Source organism: Anser brachyrhynchus (genome assembly GCF_964034855.1).
Source record: "Anser brachyrhynchus genome assembly, chromosome: Z".
NCBI lineage: Eukaryota > Metazoa > Chordata > Aves > Anseriformes > Anatidae > Anser > Anser brachyrhynchus.
Genome location: NC_137697.1, coordinates 25,627,389 through 25,649,334, shown reverse-complemented (window position 1 = coordinate 25,649,334; position 21,946 = coordinate 25,627,389). Strand labels below are relative to the sequence as shown.

The 21,946-nt window shown below is 43.6% G+C and overlaps 1 protein-coding gene across 3 annotated transcripts in view; it reads right to left on the bottom strand.

Annotated features, from left to right (window-relative positions):
- UHRF2 (ubiquitin like with PHD and ring finger domains 2) overlaps positions 1 to 2,052 on the bottom strand; it is an 84,554-nt gene extending 82,502 nt beyond the window's left edge. The window contains exon 1 of one of the 3 annotated variants that reach the window (XM_080574446.1): positions 1,454 to 2,052. In XM_080574446.1, coding sequence (XP_080430572.1) covers positions 1,454 to 1,606 — 153 coding nt within the window. In that variant the 5' untranslated portion in view covers positions 1,607 to 2,052. Of the gene's footprint in view, positions 1 to 16; positions 83 to 1,453 lie in introns of those variants that run through there. The other 2 variants (XM_080574447.1, XM_080574450.1) reach the window with 2 other exon arrangements.
- Between the last annotated feature and the right edge of the window lie 19,894 nt (positions 2,053 to 21,946).

Below are 21,946 nucleotides of genomic sequence, written 5' to 3'. Positions count from 1 at the left end.
CCTTTTTTCTACTTACTAGCACCACGGGATCAGAAAAAGCAATCCATAACCATCAAGGAAACTTCAGAATTAATTATGGTAGCTGCAAGAAAATGGACATAAATGGTTGCTGAATTAGTGAAGCTACTGAAAAAAAAACCTCTTTAGCGAATACCACCCCAACTGCATCCCAGCCTCGATAAACTAAGCACTAAATGAAGAAACGCTGCTCATGCAGCCATACTTCACTATTCTCCGTTTTCAGAAAGACATTTGTCGACATTAAGTGTTCAAGCTAGTTAGCCTGACCACTCATGGACTACAGAGAAAAGCACAATTCACTGCAGGTCCATCTTCCTCTCTTCTCAGGTACTCTTTGTCTTCCGCAGCAGTCCCTGCACTGGAAGAGATACACTGGTGCAGCACAAATGTAAGCAAGTTACACAACTTCAAGACCGATGTGCCTCGATTCGGCCCCCCCACAGGGGCAGCGGGTTGCCTGTAACGGTTTTGGACACACACCATCCTCACACACGCTCCCTCTTGCCAGTCAGCGTAACGCAAAATCTACTCATTCGTCATGGGCTTGGTCCAGAAGGCAGGCTCCGCACCTCCGCGCTCACGCTCACCTCCTGGTCACAGCTAAGGGAAATTTTTTGTTCTGTGGTTTGTTACTTTTTATTCGTACAGCCGCACATCAGCTTCACGGCAGAAACCCCACCGCCTCGGGTCCGCGTCGCCTGTCCCGGGGAGCCGCTCCGGGCATCGCCCCCCCCGCCCCAAACACACCAGGCGGGGCCGCGCCTCGGGACCGCGGCGGCTCCGGCCCGCGCAAAGTAACGGCCGGCGGGCACCCCCCCCACCCCCCCCCCGGCCGCGCGGTCACGTGACGCGCCCCGCGGGGAGGGGCGCACAACGGCCGGGCACCGAGAACCGTTAATCCGCCGCGGGGAGGGGCCGGCCGGGCGCTGACGGGACGGCGCCCGTGGGGGCGGCGGGGGGGGGGGGGGAACCGCCCGCCACGAAGCCGTGCCCGCGTCCCCCCCGCCTGCCCCGGGCACCGCCGGGGAGGCGTCGAGGGCGGCCGTTGGTCCTCCCAGCCCCTCGGTGCCGGCGGGGCTGCCCGGCCCGGCGCCCTGTCAGCGAGGTGCGGCGGGGACGGCGGGCGGGGGAGGAGCCTCCCGCGGCTCAGGTGGGAAAACAAAAACACAAAGGGGCCTCCCGGCACCCGCCCGGCCGCGGGGGGAACGGCGGGCGCGTGGCGGGGGCACGGAACCAGCGAAAATAAATAAACGTGAAAAGAAAAAAAAAAAAAAATAACAGAAACCACACAAACACGCGGCGCGCCTCGGGGCGTCCTGTCAGGCCCGGCGGGACCGGGGCGAACAAAAGCCGGGGGAGGGCACGGGGTCCCGGCCCCCGGCCGCACAAAGAGCTCCCGGTGCCCGCCCGGCTGGGGGCGGCTCCGCCTCACCTGCTTGCCCCGATAGAAGAGGCGCTGCCGGTCGGGGCTGACGCGGAAGGTCTCCTGGATCTTCTCCCGCAGGCACTCGATCTTGGTCAGGCGGCTCAGGTCGTCGATGGTCTGCGTCTCGGTGCCGTCGATGGTGCGCACCTGGATCCACATGGCGCGCTCCCTCCGGCGGGCCGGGCCGGCTGCGGGCGGGCTGCCGAGGCGGCACCGGGGGCTCTCTCCCGCGCTCCGCGGCGTGCGAGGGAGCAGCGGCGGGGGCCGGGCGCTCCCCCCGCCCTTTGTTCGGCTCGGCGGGGCAGGGGGTTTGAATCCCGCCGAGCGGGCGCGAGGCTCCCCGCCCGCCGGGCCGCCGTCCCCGCTCGGAGGGGCGAGGCGAGGCGAGGGGCGGCGCGGCGACCCCCTCCGCCCCCCGCTGGGCCGCGCCGCGGGGCCCCGGAGGCGAGGCGAGGCGAGGCGGGGCGGGGCGGGGGCAGGCGGGAAGGGCCGCGGCCGGCTCTAACGGGCGCCGCCGGGAGCCATCCCGCAGCCCCGGGGAGTGTTTACCAGGCGCCGCCGCTCTCACATGGAGGTCACGGCGCCAACGCCGATCTCGCGAGAGCCGCCGGGCCCGGCCGTAAGGAGACAACAACACCGGGGCGGGGGCGGGGGCGGGGGCGGGGGGGCGAGGGGAGCGCGCGGCGCCACGCCCCCTCCCTCCCGCCGCCCGCCGCCCGCCGCCCCTCGCGCCGCATTCGGCCCCGCGCGCGGCCCCGCCCACCGCCCCCTCCCCTCCCCTCCCCGCGCGCCCCGCCCCTCTGCTGGCGTTGTGGGGGGGGGGGCGGGGGGGGGGTTGGCGCGCGCCGGGGAAACGACCGTTAGCGTCGCCATGGCGGCGGGGCGGCGGTTGACGGGCGGCGGTTGGAGGGCCCGGCGTGAGGCACCGCGGGGACGGCGCTGCCGAGGGGTGCGAGCCCGGCACGGCCCGGTTTGTCTGCCCCCACGATGCAGGTCAAGCCCGGGTGATGCCGTTACGTTAGAGGGAAGGGCGTGCGGGCGAGGCAAAGAAGCAGCGATCCTGGTTTTTACCACAGATCAGATGTCGGTCGGGCTGGATGTGTTCTTCTAAATGGTGTAATCCTACAACTCGGCGTGAGAAAAACCCGGATTTGCCACGCTGCTGTGGTTTAACCCTGGTAGGCAGCGACACCCCGCAGAGCCGCTCGCTCGCTCCCTGCCAGCTGGGTGGGGCGAGAGTGTGAAAACCCGTGGGTTGAGATAAAGGCAGATTAATAGGTAAAGTAAAAGCCGCACGTGCAAGCAAAGCAAAATTAAGTCTCGGCCTCCCGTTGGCAGGCAGATGTTCAGCCACTTCCAAGAAAACAGGGCTCCATCTCAGTGTAGCAGTTACTTGGAAGAAGAACAACATCGCTCCGAGTGCCACTGCTCCGTTCTTTCCGCCAGCTTTTATTGCTGAGCGCGGCACCATGTGGCATGGAACATCCTTCGGGTCAGTTTGGCTCAGCTGTCCTAGCGCTGTCCCCTCCCTGCTTCCTGTGCACCCCCAGCCTCCTCGCTGGAGGAGGCACGGCGGGAAACAAAGAAAGCCTTGAATCTATGCGAGCGCTGCTTGGCAGCAACTGAAACGTGGGTACTCACCAACACTGTTACAGTCACAAATCCAAAACACTGCACTATAGGAGCTCCTGTGAGGAAACCATGGCCCAAACCGGTACGCGTGCACACTGGTAAAATGGTCCTATAGAAATCTGATACAGAGCTCAGGAGAAACCAGGAAATGGGATGATGGGTGCCCTTTAGAGGAATTCAGAGCATTGTTACTGCCGAAGTTTAAGACTTAGGCAACTTGATTAAGATAACAGGCTTACAAAGTCCAGATGACACCTTTGTAGTTTTGTGGCTTTTTTATGCTATATCTTCTAAATATCACTGACATGGCACTGAGTCAGGAAGAGGAACAGATCGCAGCCAACATTTATTAGAACATCTTTAATCAATTAGACTTTTTATGAACAGCAGAAAACTGTTCGCGCAGCACGTGCCCACACAGTACGCCACGCGGTGGTTACCCAGCCCCAGCGGCTCACTGCGGAGCAGAGGGTCCTCCCCTGCCTCGGAGGGTCCCTCCTGGCCCCCCTCCTGCAGCAGCTGCCCTGCAGCCGCCACCCACCGCCAACGGCCGCTGCCCTCGGGGATGTGGCGTGGGGTATGTAACCCACGGGGGGCGCCAGGGGGTGCTGGAGGCCGTGGGCAGAGCCGTCACCTCCCTGGTATCCCGACTTTAAAATAAATCTGCTCCGAAGATGGCTGTCGGTTCTTGGGAGGCTTCCAGAAGTTCCCTCCCAGCTTGTGTTTTCCCTCTGACCGTCCTGCTGTTGTCTGGTAACTATTTCTCCATCCACAACCAGAGCAGCCCGTACAGCCCATTCACAGAAACACAGATTTTGTGACACTGTGGTTGCAAAGATTCCTGTACTCTACAATCAGCTTTGAGAATTCTCACTGCTGTTCTGAGCGATGAACTTCAGTCTTGAGTATGTGCAAAGGCAGCTGAAACAATTAAAAGTTTCTTAACTGTTCTGAAAATCCCTTCCTTTCCTTTTTATCCTTGCTAGTCCCTTTCCGTTTTTGTGATAGCATACAACTTTCTTTTACTTGTCGCTCCCACAGCAAATTGCCAAATTGCCCTTTACACAAATCCAGAGTTTGGTTTATAGTTTGTGGTTGTAATGCAAGCTCAGACTCCACTGATGAAGTATATGCAATCGTTTTGAATCTTTTGGCCCCAGCCTTCTTGAATTCCCTGAAATATTAAATTATTATTTAACACAGAGGTTGAGTGTGGTTTTTGAAATAATAATTTAAAAAAAAAAAAGTTGTCTTCAGATTTACCTTAGTTACACACCACTCTGCAGTAAAAGAGTCTCATTATAAATCCATTTGTAGAAAATGGTCTTTTCAGTTGAGGTAGGCACTGAAATGTGTCTCTCTTGCAACAATCAAAAAAGATCTGAAAGAATTCTGAGATGGGATATGTTTTGCCACATTAGAGAGAATAGTGCCAATTTGTTCTAGAGAAACTCTATGGAAAGCACTTGATGGACATTTTGGAACAGAAAACATTTTTTCTTATGGAGAGAGAAGATGAAAGAGGATCAGTTTGTTAAAACTCTCTACCTGGAAATATACTATCTGGCAGGGATTGCAGAGAAAAGCAGATCAGGTTGCTGGCACAGGAGTTACTGATTAGAAAGAGTCCTGTTTTATAATACGTCCTATGGACTGGAGAATATAATATAAAGGGAAAAATGGTGAGTAAATAATATCTGACTGGTAATCTGCAAGTCAGCGTGAACAGGGGCAGTTACTGAGAAGGTTAGAGTAAAGGATGGTAGTTTTTTAGAAGTCAGTTATGTCCTCTCTGAGGCGTGGGTATGCTGATGAGAAAATTACGTAATGGTAAAGCAGAAAGTGACTGAGCAGCGCAGGACAAGTGATGGACTGGAGTGACATTGGCAGAAGAATGACTAGAATGAGCAGAACAGAAAAAAAGAGTCAAAAATAAGAAAATAAAACACGGGGTTAGTGAGGAAAGTGCAAAGATCTAATGGGAAATTAAACCAGAAATTAGTAGCAAAGAAGCATAAAGGTGTATAGAAAAGGAAAATTTGAAACAAGAATTTAGGAGAGAAGACCATGCTGTTTTTCTCAGGAGAAAACTGAGGAACAAGAGTGAGAAATTAAATGAAGATTTAATAAATTGATAACTGTAAGCATGAATTTGTTTTGAAAAATTGAGAATTTCTTTACCATGTTGCCGATGATTTTTGGTGAGATAAAATAGCCAATCGTTTAAAAGTATAATGTGAAGTTTGGGAGTTATTAGAACGGGCCCTTTGCATATGTTGGCATTTTCATATTTTTCCTTAGGTAGCTTGCTCTAGAATGTAAATAAAGATAATTAGTTGCTTGAAATTTGCTTTATTTTAGTATTTGAAGTCCTTTCTAAAATAGTAAAAATTCTGGAGATTGCCCTATAAATTTTATATTTACCTGTAGGAGACCGCTTATATGGCTGAATGGCCTTAACAGGGGTAAAGTCATGGGGATAAACAGGAACACCCAGAGATGAGCTTGACAGAGAGACAGATGTGTGAGACACGTGAGGCAGGGTTGGAAAAACAGAAGTGTAATACGAAGCAAAGGAAGCAGAAAGAAGCCAGCAGAAGAGGGAAGCACATGCCACTGAGTTTCAAGGAGAAGCTGTGTGAGCGGAGCAGCAAGCCAGGAAGGAAAAGACAGGAAATCTTTTTACAGGCTTATTTTTCTAGCAAACTTTACACCTGGGTGCCTTCCAGTGATTTGCAGGCAGTGCAATAACCTGTAGGGCTTCTTCATTACTGTTTTGCTCCGACATGCTCATCTGTCTTCCAGGGAAGAAGAGCAGAAGAAAATTGAAATTGTCCATCAACGGAACTTAGTAGAAACGTATCACTCAGCTCCCATGAAGTCAATGTGACTATTTTGGCATAAATGTGTTGGGGGAGAAGACCAGGCCAGCTGACTTAATTAACCTGATTTAAACTCGATGAAGAGAGAGCAAATCAAATGCAATATATTTTGTCACAGATAATGCAGCACATACGCATGGGAATGATAACCTGTACATACATCTGACACTTCTTTCCGTCAATATAAAGGAAGTTAGCAATGTTGCGAGTCGGTATTCCTAACATAAATTCTCTTATTGGATTATGATAGGGAAAAAACTGCTAACACATCTGTCTTACTAAAGGTGATACACCTAACAATGTTTCTTCTCTTCTGCCTGAAGGGCTGAGACATGAGAAAGCGTGGGTTCTGTGGCAGCGGGAATAAGAGACTTACCCTAAGCAGGAGTCCTGGGCAACAAAGCAGTGAGCGTTTTGTCCTCACTGAGAAAGAGCAAGCGTATATTTTTATTTGCAGTGGGAAAAGTCCCTGTCCTCAGAACAATACAGCCCAGTGCAGATTCTACCTTTTTCTTTAATACGTTGTGCATGTTTGTGGACAGAGTTACTTAAAGCTCAGTGAAGTGACAGGAGCCTTAAATTATACTTTATATAATTTGTATTTATATAATTTTATTCATTTTCTGTTGTGAAAAAGGTAATGAGAACTAAATATAAGGATACTATGTCATTTTAATATTCCTAGCTAGAGCCAAATTGGAAGTCTAAATTGTTTCCTCACATAATTCAGCTGATTCTAACAAAGTTGCTTTAAGAAGTAATTTATTTTATATGATTTTGTCTTTTAAAAGCTATGTGATTCATTTTATTAAGATTGTCATCCTGTGTTTTTTTTCAGGTGTCAGTAATTTCTAAAGCGAAGGTTAGTACCTGACAGGATCACAGCCTGTACGTGATTTGATGCTTTTTCTTAGTTTGTTTTCTACAAGTTGGATATCAACATGTGAAAGCAGCTGATTTTCTCATGGCAATGCAGTGATTTTATCAAGACTTATTGTACTATAATTGTGTTACAAATCCTACATTACTGAAATGAGACATTATGTTTTAAGTTTTTATTTATCAATTCTTTGTTATTTTTTCCACATCTAAGGTATTGCATCCATTATGTGCATCCTTCTAAAAAGATACTTAGCTTATGAGCAAAACAATGGTGTTGAATATAGTATTTATAGTTACAAGGCTTATAGTTATGATATAGATAAATATTTTATGTGCATGATAAAAACAACCTTCTATAGCTAGAAGAGAAATGTTAAATTATTTAATAGCTACTTGAGAAATTTAAATGCTAAGTAATGCTACAGATGCTCAGTTGGGCAACCAGGGGTTTAGAGGTGTGAAAGATGAACTCCCAACTCTTCATATAAGCATGGAAGCTTGAAAATCTAGAGTAGACCTGATCAAAAACATTCACATTGTGTTATGCAGAAAGAGAGATGCGTATCTAGTTTATGCTTTATTGTCCTTTCTTGCTCTGACTCAGAAGTGGCACTCCTCGCGGGGTTCAGCCTCTATGCTTTTTGAGAGGATGTCAAAGGAGGGCACTTTTGGGGCCATTTAATGCTTTCAGTAGTACTGTTATTGCTTAGGCACGTAGGGATGTTCCTGTAAAAGACAGAGTGGTGTAAACACAGTGTTATCCTAAGTCGTATCCAGTCCTCAAAACTTTGAATAAACGTTAGGAATAAAACAAAATAATCAACAAATAAAACTTTAGGGAACAACAAAGCCTTGGGCTTTTTTAGGAGTTTGTGTGTTTTCTCTCCATGGCGTTAGCGTTATGAGATTTTTTTTCTTACAGTTCTTCTTACATATTTTCTTAATTTTTTCTCATTGTAACAGACTGCCTTCCAAAGTGATAAAACTTTACAAAGGAATAAACAGTGGTAGGTTTTTCTTGTTGTAGGTCTGGAGTTAGGGCAAATAAGTTGTCTTGTTTCCAAATAACGTGGGTAAGCAATGCTATTTGAATTTGTAGCTGGTGGTCTTATTAGATACCTCAGCCCAGCAAAACAAATAAATAAATAAATAAAAAATCATAGCAGTTAATAAAGTCCTCATGTGACTAAAATTTGAACTTTACTGTAATCTATTGTTCAATTGCAGGATTTATTAAAAAAAAAACATTATTTTCTTTATAAACTCCTATTTCCGTTTACATTTGAACCTATATGATTCGCATCATGGATTTTCATTTTTCTACTACATATTTTGCTTCAGGTGAGAAGCTCATCATCTTGTGGTACCAGCAGGGTACATGCCACTGTTGTTGACATTACACAAGTAGGAGAGATGCAGTTGTGATAACATAACTGATTCAGGAGTATGAGCAACTGGAAGTAGCACTTGTAAAGCTCATAAAAGTATTATGAATCAAGTTTTCCATTGGTTTTGCTTGAACTTTTCCAGTAAGTCAGGAATTAGGTTATTGTGTTAGGAATCTTCCATTAATTTAAAAGGAAAATTGTATTGCATCTTAGCCAAGGAGTATGGAAAAGCTCATGTAAAATTAGTAGAGCATTCATAAAGCTGTCTTATCACTCGATAAAAGTCCTTCTTGTAAACCATTCAAGGCATTCCTATTGAATTGTCACAAGTAGCACATCTATTGTTCATCTCCTTTAATTTCATATATAGGCTGGGTAAAGCTGGATTCATGAGGCAGAAGAACTTTATAGCTAAATTCGTTATATATAGGACATGTAGAAAAGTGGAGGTTTGAGCTTCAGTTTCCCAATTGTTTTAAAAGATCAGTCCAGATCTTTAGTTCAGATTAACGAACTACATCCTGCAAAATTGCGTGGAGGTGATCAATAAAACCTTTTATGGTCTCCTTTGTGTTTCTGACATGCCATTCAACTCTTGTATGGCTAATGAAAACACTCATCTTGCCTTCAACAGCTCTGTCATGAACTGTACTTCAGATAGTTAGTGAGTTGGCAGAAATGGGGAAATATATTTCTGGTTTGAGAGTATGTGTAAAATAAGCACTGGGAGAATTTTTACTGCAAAACAAGAAGCCTACACAAACAGGCTAGCAGTAGGAACAGCAAAGTAAATGTAATTGGCTGTAGTGAGAACTAATGCTAGTGTTATTTCTCAATAAATTTTAAGAATTTATCTCTTATAGGCTGTTGCAGACTTTGTGCATAATTACTGTTTCATGCATGTAATAGGCGACCCCTGCATTCTTCTATGCTCCTAGTAATGCAGAAAAAAAAGTGTGCTTTACCAGTTTTGCAGGTAACTTCTAAAGAAACAAGTCAGAAAATAATCTTTTAAGTGGTTATATTAACAAAAAGTGAAGCATGGTAGCACTGTCACTTGCACTGCTCAGGTAAAGTTTCCAAAGGTTGGGAAGGCATACTTGTAATAAATAAATCTTACCTTTTCTGATAGAGCTATTTTTCCATGCATGCAAAAGGACTCAAGTGGGGACACCACCTCTAAAAAGCTCTTACGAAACTTTATCTAAAATACTGTTTACCGTTGTCAGGAGAGCTTAGTTTGACTAAGGAATAGGTAAAGAAAACTGTTTCTAGAATACTGTGCAGAATAGAGGACCTGTCTTAGAAGGCTGGAAGGGTTGGCTTCTTCAAGGATAAGCACAACAGGTAAACACAATGAACAAATGATAATTATGTGAGTTCAGGTACAGTGTTATACAAGAACAAATAAAAGTTTCAGAAAAATTTGTATCAATTATAGGCTGGAAACTAAAAGGTAGTTTGTAATTACCGGAAGTTGGAAGTGCATCTGGGCTTTATTTTTAGATTATCATACAGCAGTAGCATTCAGTATATATTTTTTTAACATCTGTACTTTGCCAAGGAATATGCGACAACTTCATCTGGAAGCTAGTTGCATGATTGGTGGCTTATTTACATCAAACAACTGGATCGGCTATCAGTAGATAATCTAGAAATTTATGCTGGAGCAAAACACAAAATCGAATCATTTCTTCATGGCAAAACACTTCTCACCAGAAAATCATTATTTCCACTGACTTCTGTTTCATTTCTAGTCTGAAACTGAAATGTTGCTTTTTCTTTAAAAATCTTCTGGTAGGTTGAATGAAGCCTTACTACGAAGATACCACCATCTCTCTATGATGTTATCACTTACTGCAGGACTGAAGCTGTCCAAACTCAGCATAACTCAACATTGTCAGTTTAGAACATTTCAACCCCCCACCCATTAAATTCAACATGATAGCACCACATTTAACCCAACTCAGAAATTCCGTGTGGATCCAGGTAGGAATGTAGCTCAACCTGGTCATTTCAGCCAAAACTAAAGTTTTAACCCTAACTCCCAGTAAACCAAGCACTAACCCTAGCTCACCAGACCCAAACTCTATTCCTAGATTAATAGTACAATAACCCTAGTACACCAAACTCTGCAAGTGCAAGCACTAGCAGTAACACGTCAGGAAACCATTTCTGGGTCTAAACCTCAGCCTAAGAACATGCTTCAGTAATTTTTAAATACGTAAGGAGACTGTCTTAGCATGGATCACATTGGTCTAATTCTAGGTCTTTCACTAGCTCAGCAACGCCTGCCAATCCTCCTGAATCCTCGGCCCAGCAGGGTCAGCTTCCAGCCTGACTCAAACTTCCATCTGTACCAGACCCAGCCTTAACAGTACATCATCACCATCCATTTCCTAATGGAAATGCTAACCCTAGCCCTCATTTTACTGCCTTAAATTGCATCATTAGGAACAATTGCGTATGTTCTGGTTTTGCAATTACATTGGTGCATATCTTCATCTGTGAAAATTAGTGCTGCTGTTCCAAGAAAAAAAATATATGGACTGAAGATGAAGTTTATCAAAAAATATTTTCAACATTTTACCAATTTACCTGGAAAAAAGCGTACAAATACAGGAAAAATAAAGGACTGATTCTCTCATCCTGTTTGTCTAGCAATTTATAAAAGTAAAAAGTGCATAAAGGAAGACTATTTCAGGTAATTATGTCCTAATTATAAAAATATGTATTTGTGAAAGCTGAAGCAATTAGTCCTCATTAGGAAGCTCATGTTTGCCAAATTATAGTGTTTTTTTTTTTTAAATACAGTTATTTTTTAGTTGCATAACTAAACACAAGACTCAATCTGCTGAAATTATATTCACTTATAAGGGTCTATTTCTCCATATACAGTGGTCAGATTATTAATAAAATGCCAGGGAGAAAAGTTTTTCAAAGCTGAAACCTTGGGTACCCAGGCCAGAAAAGACTGTTTGTCTCAGCATTGTAAACTCCAGAAAATGTAAGTTACTGTAACGTCTTCCATAGTCAGTTTGCTGCTACTGTGTATTGTTTCAGTTTAAGGAAGTGAAAGGCAACCAAAACGAAGAGGCTGTATACTGAAAAAGACAAAGTACTGCAAATCTGAAAACTAGCAGATTATAAAGCGTAAAGAATCTGTATGACTCTCTACCTCCTAATAAGATTTATAATTTTGTCAAGTAGTTTTTAGTGGCAATAGTGGCTATATCTTTCTATTAATATTTCTAATCCTGACTGTCCATCACAGCAGCGATTCATGAACTATACACAACCCAAACATACAACATTCTTGTACATTGTGGCTATCCTAGGGGCCTATGAGCAAGTTGGAGGCCCCTACTCTGCCAGTAGTTCAGGAACCACTGAACAGCACAGAACGCTGGTTAAATGTAGCTAGACTTTCATAATGACTTGTGGGGTAAGTTGAAGTATTCTCACAGCAATGCATCACCTATCACTTCTGAAGTAGAACCTAGACCTCTGAGTGAAGTATTTAAGTTTCCTGCACATCATGTGCTAAAATTAGATGTCCTAGTTGGACATCTGAAAGAGGCAGCATGATGCATAGGGAACTGTTTAAATTCTGTGTGGACAGTTTGTATCTGTCTAGAGTTAGGAGCACAGAAAGAGTAAGGGAAATCTTAAATACTGTCTTGCGGAAGATATAAACAACTCAAACAGCTACTTCTGGATCCTCAGTTAGTTACTGGAACTGATTTCCAAAATCAAAGGCTGATTTATTTTTTTTTTTCCCAGACATGGACAAAACTCACCTTCTTTAAATATATATATATATTACATGCATATATTAAAATATCTATATACACATACTAGGATGGCAAGAGATGCTGTTGTTTTCGATATCATTGTTCTGAGATATATTTTGCAAGATAAAATTTCCTCATTATCTATGTAATGAGTTTTTATGTATATATACATGTGTGTATTTTATGATCTGTTCGTTGTATCCAACTGTAGACCAGTATGAATTTCCCTCATTTAGTTGCACAATTTTTGCAGCTGTGAGCCAAAGAACATACCTTACATGCAAAGCCAAGAATCTACTGCTAGTCCAGGAAAAATCTTAGTGGGATGATCAAGAATTAATATTATCAGTCCACTTAAGTTGGTACCAGCACTCATAGTTTGGATTACGTACAGTTAAAATTGATAAATGCACATTTTCTAGTATACCTTTCTTTGACAGCATCCTAATGTTTCTACTCGCCCTCTGAGTCTGAAACATTAATGGCTTCAGTCTGGGGGCTTCATCTTGAGTCTATCAGTGAGAGTGTTTCTTCCTTCTTGCTAGCGGGTGTATAGCGGGTAAATATTGATGCTAATGGTTCCTTTCTCCTCACCTTAGGGTGTGTTTGGAATAACTTTTTATGTTTGTTAACATTCAATGCATTGCTTTTTTTTTTTTTTTCATAAGAAAATCCAAGGAAATCCAAGGTAGATTGAAATTTAATACAAGGTGTATTTTACATATGTTGGATACTTGTTCTTTCATGGCCATTACTCCTTTATTGATCAGTAATAGACTAGTGACTTGTTTATATCCTGAGGACCCCAGTATGATTCTGTGACCAGACTTTCAAGGTGTCTGCTCTCGTCTGATTTTTCTTCTTCACTATACTGCATTTTATTGTAGGCTCTCAAATATTTCTTCCTACAGAAAATAGCTACTTCCTGTTGCTACCTATTAATTCCAGAAGGCAACAATTAGTTACAAGAGGCATTACAACACATGACAGTGCAAAGCTAAGCAAAAGGTAAAATATAGTGCAATAAGAGGTAGTAGGGTAGTCATCATCTACTTAAAATATAATAATAGGGAATAGTCACCTATTACCTAATACTAGATAATTACCAAAACAGTTAGGTAATTGCCTATAGTACAAAGCAAGCTAAAACAGAACTTGAAGTAGACCAAGATAAATCCAGAAGACCTAAGGCTGGAGTTCCTAGCTTAACATGAAGTCTGTGTCCCATCACAAGCAATGGGACATCACATTTACCCAGCTTTAAGGGTGTAGCTTGGAAGTAACTGAAAGTTTAGGCGAGTACATGAAACTGCACATGAATTAGAGTAACATTCACAGTTGCTCAGACTAGAGTCAGCATTAGGTGAACCTGCAGGACTCACTTCTGCAGGAGGCATGTTTTCAGTCAAGAAGTAGGACGAGGATCCTCTGCCATGTTCATCGTTTGTAAACACACCAGTGGCCATGAACATTGAGTTGGGCATTATCTTTGTCTGAAATGGCAAATATAATTGAACCATATTTCTTAAATATTTAACTGTCATGGTATTTACAGCACATTGCCATGCCCACCATGACAGTCCATTTTAATTCTGTGAGAGAGAAAATTAAGCACCCTGTTTTGTGTAACAAATGACTATTCTGATGTCTGCTTGCACATAAGGTCACTGTACTTAGTTCCACTATTGGGTTATAAGCTTAGATATATGAAACTTTCATAGCTGTTATATTATTTACATAACTGGTATTCATAGCTAGAGCCACAACAGACCCAGCCCTACAAAAAAAAAAAAAAAAAAAAAAAAAAGGTGTAGTATAGTTCATAGAATCACAGAATCGTAGAATATCCCGAGTTGGAAGGGACCCATAAGGATCATCAAGTCCAACTCCTGGCACCGCACAGGTCTACCCAAAAGTTTAGACCATGTGACTAAGTGCACAGTCCAATCGCTTCTTAAATTCAGACAGGCTTGGTGCAGTGACTACTTCACTGGGGAGCCTGTTCCAGTGTGCGACCACCCTCTCGGTGAAGAACCTCTTCCTGATGTCCAGCCTAAACTTCCCCTGCCTCAGCTTAACACTGTTCCCTCGGGTCCTATGATTGGTGATTACGGAGAATAGGTCACCTGCCTCTCCACTCCCCCTTGCGAGGAAGTTGTAGACTGTGATGAGGTCTCCCCTCAGCCTCCTCTTCTCCAGGCTGAACAGGCCCAGTGACCTCAGCCACTAGATAGCCAATAGATATTTGAAGCCTTTGAGTAGAATGGGACAGTATGGGACCATCCTTGGACTCATTCTTGGACCTCCTCTGCTTTTGTTCTGCGTGTGAACCTCTCGGATTTGGTCCAGTTTCATTCCAAAGTCTGTCCACAGTGGAAAGTAAAGGATTTTATTGCCTGTCAGAACCAACGTCTTGCCTCATATGTCTTCCCCTCTAGGCCCTTCACCATCTTTGTTGCCCTCCTCTGGACACTCTCCAACAGTTTAATGTCCTTTTTGTACTGTGGTGCCCAGAACTGCACACAGTACTCGAGGTGAGGCCGCACCGGCACAGACTAGAGCAGGACAATCACTTCCCTCGACCGACTAGCAATGCCGTGCCTGATGCATCCCAGGATACGGTTGGCCCTCCTGGCTGCCAGGGCACACTGCTGGCTCATATTCAACTTGCTGTCAACCACAACCCCCAGATCCCTCTCTGTAGGGCTGCTCTCCAGCATCTTGTTGCCCAGTCTGTACGTACAGCCAGGGTTGCCCCGTCCCAGGTGCAGGACCCGGCACTTGCTTTTGTTAAACTTCATGTGTTTGGTGATCACCCAGCTCTCCGATCTGTCCAGATCTCTCTCCAAGGCCTTTCCACCCTCATCCAAGTCCACAACTCCCCCAAGTTTGGTGTCATTGGTAAATTTGCTCAAAGCACCTTCTAGAACTACATCCAAATCTTTTATAAAAACATTGAAGAGGACTGGCCCTAAAATGGAGCCTTGAGGGTCCCCACTAGTGACCATCCGCCAGCCAGATGTGGCCCCATTTACCACAACCCTTTGAGCCCTGCCCATCAGCCAATTGCTCACCCATTGTATGATGTTTTTATTTAGCTGTATGCTGGACATTTTGTCCAGTAGGATCCTGTGGGAAACCGTGTCAAAAGCTTTGCTGAAGTCCAAAAAGATCACATCAGCTGGTTTCCCTTGATCAGCTAGATGGGTGATCTTATCATAAAAGGAAATCAAATTTGTTAGGCAGGACCTACCCCTCATGAACCCATGTTGGCTGGGACCAATGACTGCATTGTCCCCCAGGTGCGCTTCAATAACTTCAAGGATCATCTTCTCCATAATTTTACCAGGCACTGACGTGAGACTGACAGGCCTGTAATTGCCAGGGTCTTCTTCCTTACCCTTCTTGAAAATTGGCACAACATTTGCCAGCTTCCAGTCCGATGGGACCTCTCCAGATTCCCAAGATCATTGAAAAATAATTGAGAGAGGTCCCGCAATGATGTCAGCCAGCTCTTTAAGCACTCTGGGATGAATCCCATCCAGACCCATGGACTTGTATGGATGCAGGTGGAGCAGCAAATCCCACACATGTTCAGGGTCGGTTGGGAGTTTGTCATTCCCACTGTCATGGTCCTCCAGCTCAGGGCACCCTGGGTCCCGAAGCCCATCATCAGTGTTGAAGACAGAGGCGAAGAAGGCGTTAAAGGTCTCTGCTTTGCCATGTCATTGTCTGTGAGGAGACCCTCCCCATCTAGTAGTGGACCTATGTTTTCTTTGGTTCTCCTTTCTCTGTTCACATATCTAAAAAAACCTTTTTTATTGTCTCCCACAGACATGGCCAGCTTCAACTCTAGTTGGGCTTTAGCCACACAAGTTTTCTCCCTACAAACATGAACAGCATCCCTGTATTCCTTCCTCATCGCCTGACCCTCCTTCAGTTTTAATGACCTTACATTGCTTACAAAAGCCTTAGCTACAAGTGCAAGTATCATATCAGTCCCTTGCACCAAGATAGATATTTGAAGCCTTTGAGTATGGCTTCATACTCAAGCTTTGAGTATGGGACCATCCTTGGACTCATTCTTGGACCTCCTCTGCTTTTGTTCTGCTTGTGAACCTCTCGGATTTGGTCCAGTTTCATTCCAAAGTCTGTCCACAGTGGAAAGTAAAGGATTTTATTGCCTGTCAGAACCAACGTCTTGCCACTGTTACTGCAGCTGTTCTGTACATGCATAGACTAAGATATTACCTCAGTTTGTATTCAATATACATTGACAGAACAGTAGGCAGGTAGACAAGATTTTGCCTTTGTTCATATTATAACAACATTGACCTTCTGTTTCCATCTTCGGTGCTTTTATTCTATAAATGATCCACTCTGTTTATGAGGGAGCTGTGAAGCAGGCTGTAGTGGGTTTATGTGGCAAGGTTTTGGTAGTGGGGAGCCATAGGGGTGGCTTCTGTGAGGAGAATCCAGAAGCTGCCCCATGTTAGATAACGGCCCTGCTGCTGGCCAGAGCCAGGCTAATAAGCAATATTGTTTGCGCCTCTGTGAGAGTAGATTTAAGAATGGAAAGAATAAAAACCTGGTGAGGAACAGCAGCTAGGTGAGAGAGAGGAGTGAGAACCAGCCCTGCAGCCTCCCAGGTCAGTGCAGCAGGAGGGCAGGAGGTGCCCCAGGCAGGCAGCAGCAGTTCCCCTGCGGCCTGTGGAGAGGCCCCTGGTGGAGCAGGCTGTCCCCCTGCAGCCCACGGGTCCCACACGGAGCAGATCTCCACGCTGCAGCCCGTGGAGGAGCCCCCGGTGGAGCAGGTGGATGTGGCCTGGAGGAGGCTGCGGCCCATGGAGAGCCCCCGCAGGAGCAGGCCCCGGGCCGGAGCTGCAGCCCGTGGAGAGGAGCCCACGCAGGAGCAGGGGGTCTGGGGGGAGCTGCCGCCCGTGGGGGACCCGTGCTGGAGCAGTTTGCTCCTGGGGGATGGACCCCGTGGTACGGAGCCGTGTGGGAGCAGTGCTTGAAGAGCTGCTGCCTGCGGACAGCCCCTGCAGGCTCAGTTCGGGCAGGACGGCATCCCGTGGGAGGGACCCCACGTGGAGCAGGGGCAGAGTGACTGTGAAGGAGAGGCGGAGACGAAGCGTCAGGGACTGACCGCAGCCCCCATTCCACATTCCGCTGAACTGCTCCGGAGGGGGGGGGGGGGGTGGAGGAGGGGGGGTGGGGAGGAGGTGGTTTTGGTTTCTTTCCTTTGTTTCTCACTTCTCTAGCTTGGTAGTAATAGCCAATAAATCTTGCTGTCTCCCTACTTTGAGTCTGTTTTGCCCGTCAGGATAATTGTTGAGCGATCTCCACGTCCCTATCTCAACCCTTGAGCCCTTTGCATCGTATTTTCTCCCCCTTTCCCTTTGAGGAGGGGGAGTGAGAGAGTGACTGTGGTGGAGCTCGGCCGCCCACCTGAGTAAAACCACTCCACAGGCTCGGCCTAACTGTAGCTGAGCTGGCCCCTCAGGCAGCTCTTCTCTCTTTGTGTGGAATCTGGCAGTTTGCAATAAATAAGTTGAAATTTTATTCAGCTAAACTCTCTGCCTGAGTACAATCAAGTATCAATTCCTAAAGGCGGTATAAGGCAGTTCTATCTGATAAATTGACCTGGCACAAATGATTATGACACAGGAATTGTTTTAGGAGACATTTAGGAATTTTATGACACATAGGTGATTTTATCTGGTAACAGACTTTGCAATAAAATCCCATTAGAAATACAACTAAAATGCAACTGAAGTGGAAAAAAAAATGAAAATTACTTTAGTTTTACAACAGAGAGGATATGGGTTTATGCTACACTTTACCCACTACAACTACAAACTATCCCTTGTGATATATTGTGGAGATCATATAGTCAGATTTTACCATCTGATCTAAAACTAGTACATCAGAAAAGTTCGGTCTAATCAACCTGTTGATCTGACATATCCTGCATATCTAACAGTTGTTAGATCTAACTAAAGAAAGGAGTAAGCAGGGCTGTCTGTTTTGGGGTCAACCTGCTCTTACAAGCAATGTGAATCCACAACTGCACACCTGAGTGGCTGCAAAGAGCGAACTGTACGCTGACCCGTACCTCCTTCTGTCATTCTAGACGCACAGAACCCGAGCGTTTTCAGCATGGCTCCATTCCAGATTTTTCTTTGCTGTATGGCCTTTACAACGTTTTCTCAGTGGGAAGGATTACGTAGTGGCAGGATGACTGTGTCTGTCCTTGGCTGTAGTGCATTATAAGAGCATGGTAGTGTCAGAATCTACCCCAATTCATTTTAATTGTTTTCCAGTATACTCCATGGGTAGTTGTTGTTGTTAAACATATCCGTTCCAGTTTTATGTAATCAGAGATTTTCAGCTCATATTTTTTATTTTTATTTATTTATTTATGTTTCCCACAGGAAACTGAAGTTTATTGCTTTGGGAGAACACCTTGCATTTGCAAGTTCGTGGACCACAAGTGGAGATACTTTTTCATTTGTTCTAAGGGAAGTTTCCTCCGGCCGTATAACCTGCCTCATGGTAACATGGTCAATGAAACAGCAACACACAGTGGTACGGGAGCCATCCAGTGGACTACTGTGAAACACACAGCCAAGACAAATTAGAAACCATCTTGGAGGTTTTTCTGCCTTTTTGATTTCAAGATGTTGGGTTTTGTCCCTTTTGTTCAAAACCTGCTTGTACTATTAAATGCCAAATTCCTTTACTTCTTGCATTCATTTTGAAGAACTAATTTTCCCAAAGATGTGAAATGTCTTTAGTTTAAGATAGTCATAATAGCTTAAGTTATGGAGCTGCATTTTTTACAATACTCGTACAACTAAATTGTGAACACTGGGCTCCATTTTTTTCAGTTTACACAAAGGAAATGGAAATGTACAGTATGAAAATGAACGATCGTGAAAGATACTCATTTATCGCCTTGATTTCTGTTTTGAAATAAAGTTTAGTCGTAATGTATTTTGTTTTAAATGTGTGATATTTTAACTGAATTTTAAGTGTTTCCAAATTATTAATTGGAGATTTATTTATATTTTTATCACAGATACTTACAGATGATTTATGGATGATTTAAATGTGTTTTGTTCACTCACTAGAGTAAAATGAATAGCAATGGAAAATTAGCCTTTTTATGCTTATAGCAGCACAAGATTTACAATCCAGAAAAGTTTAGATTACAGATAAAGGAGTAAAGAGAAATTGCCAGTCATTCCAAGGCTTGGAAAAAAATGTTAATTGAAAATAAAATGAAAATTTATCATTATTCCCAATAACATAGCACTTACTGGATTTTTCCTATCATTCTTATTGATCATGGATTGATTTTCAGTAAAAACACTTGACTTTGTTTCTTAGTAAAGAATGTGTTAAGGAGTTGTGATATTAGATATAATCAAAAATTCAGCAAAACTTGCAACTGAACAACTGTTATTTGAAAAGATAAGATGAATTCAGCACAATACCAAGGATAGCTTTCAAATTTTTATTCCTTCCTGCATATTATGGTCCACTGAGATGTCTGTCACTCTTCTGTTTACCATTAAAATTGTCAGTACCATTAAAAACTGGATCTTTAGCTGAAGCTCACCTGACATAGCAGCAGATGTAGTTTATGAAGTAATCATGTCCTTTTCTTTCTATATGAGGCAGCTTCAAGTATTCTGCTGGGTTTTTATTCACCTTTTACTAAAAGGTAGACTACGCAAATTAAGGGTAATTTTCATGAATATGTAAGTATGTGAAAAAATTGATTTAGTGAGGTTACAATATCAGAATATTGATGATATTACACAGTGTATAAAAATGTATCAAGATCTTTTCAATATATTTAACATTGGATAATTATAATTATTTGATATTTAATAAAGATATTGGACTATTTTCAGGGCACCTGTTTAGTTTATGAAAGAGTGTTTGCTTCCGTTGCATTCAAAGTACAGCTAGTTACTGCTGGTTAAATGTCAGACAGGAAAGGAGAGAAAGACTGGATTGGATAGTTATTTTTACTTATAGTAACATTCATAATTACATTAATAATTTGTTTTCAGTGAGAAACTAAAGCTCTTGACAGTCATATTTTCCAGAAGAAACAAGTCTCCTGTTTACCTTTTTACTGTCCTGTGGTTTGGGGATGGTTGACTGGTAACAGAACTGAGCAGGTGCTGTTCTTAAAGGAAGATTGATCCCTTTTCTTTACGTGACCACCAAAGGAATTCCATGTCCAGCTCAGGTGGTTTGCTGGTACTGTCTAAGTCCAGGCTGAAATCTGCCTTCCTGTAAGAAAGCTAGAGTATGTAGGCTGATCTCTCTGATCAGAAAAAGCAATGCCTTCTAAACTGTTGTTCCAGTAGGTATGGATTGTGTTTGGACAGTTGTGCATCTGTTGATGTGGACAATCCAACCCTGTACTGAATTCTCTAATTTAATTTAAACAAAGTGAGGTAGGAGTCATGGATCAGGATCCTCTACACCAGGGACAGCCTCCCATAGTTATCTAACTATACTGTTAATCCAGGATCTCTTGAAATGTGGTGCAAAGTGGATAAGCATTTCATTGACATTTTATCTGACAGGAAGTCCAGTTCTGTATTTTGAGTAAAACAGTACAATTTTATTTTGTTATTTCTTTCTGTTAGTCCAACAAAATCCAGTTTATGCTGTTTTAAAATATGTTTTCTGCTGTTTAAAATGTTTTCACTTTTAAAGCAAACATTAAAGAATTTTGAGTACCAACACTTAATTAAAAGGAACGATTTGATAATTTATTTAATGCTGGCAAAACAGTTTATGCTATAACAAGATATGAGGCCATCAGACCTGGTATAGCATACATTGCTTGCCACATTTCCTACTAATTCAAACCAGATAGAAAATGGTGCTTTCTCTTTTCTCATGATTGGTTGTTTGGTTTAGGGCGTTGTTTTTTGTTTTGGTTTGGGTTTTGGTTTGTTTGTTTTATTATTGGCTAGAAGAATATAGTTTCTTGCCAAAGCTGGGCTTTTTGAGTTGAGGGAGGAAATATCAACGAATAGACTTTCTGTATTGGTTTCCAGCAGAACTGAGAGGAAGTAATCCCAAACCCATCCCTATTGCATTTGTTTGCAAAGGTCTAGGCATGGTGAAGAAGTCTGACTGTATTGTAATAGTTCATAAAAAAATGGTAATTTAAGAGCATATAGTCATTTTCCACAATGGAGCTGATAAATCAAATGCTCAAAATAAAATGACTGCTCTGTTATAGAATACATTTTGTTGGCCTTGTTTTACTATCGGAAATATATCAGCATAAGATTCATGGTTACTAGTTGAGCAACTCCTGTATAGAAATTAAACTCCCAGATAAGAATGTAGAACCCGTCCTTCTTATAGTCTTGTCCAGCATCTAAAGCAAAATTGGGCACATCTTTCCATCTAGGAATTCAGACTTTGTATCATCTCCCTGTTCAGTTGTTAACAGTGAGGAGGAATAGCTGTTTTTTCCTAGACTTTAAGTGGCAGTACCAAGCTGTGTTTGATTCACCCATTTGCTGAATTTACCAGCTACTGGAGAATACGAAGCATGTTTATTGTGTACCTTGAAAAACGGACACTTTATTTCTGAGATTAAATTTGCAGCCTGTGAAATCATATTCCACTTAGGCATCAATTTTCAAAGAAAACTGATTGCAAAGCAGCAATTAAAATTGCTGTCAGGTTTTACATCTGCTTCTGACCTGCTGCCAAATAGAAGGCTTTAGCATTGTATTTTCTTGTTTTAAGCAAAGTTACTCTCTTGTTGCTGTATTAGAGATGCATTCAGACAGAAGAGTGCTGAAGTACAGTGTTCATTCTGCAGCTGAGCTGGCACAGCGTTTAAGAAACAGAGCGGTTACTAGGAGATCT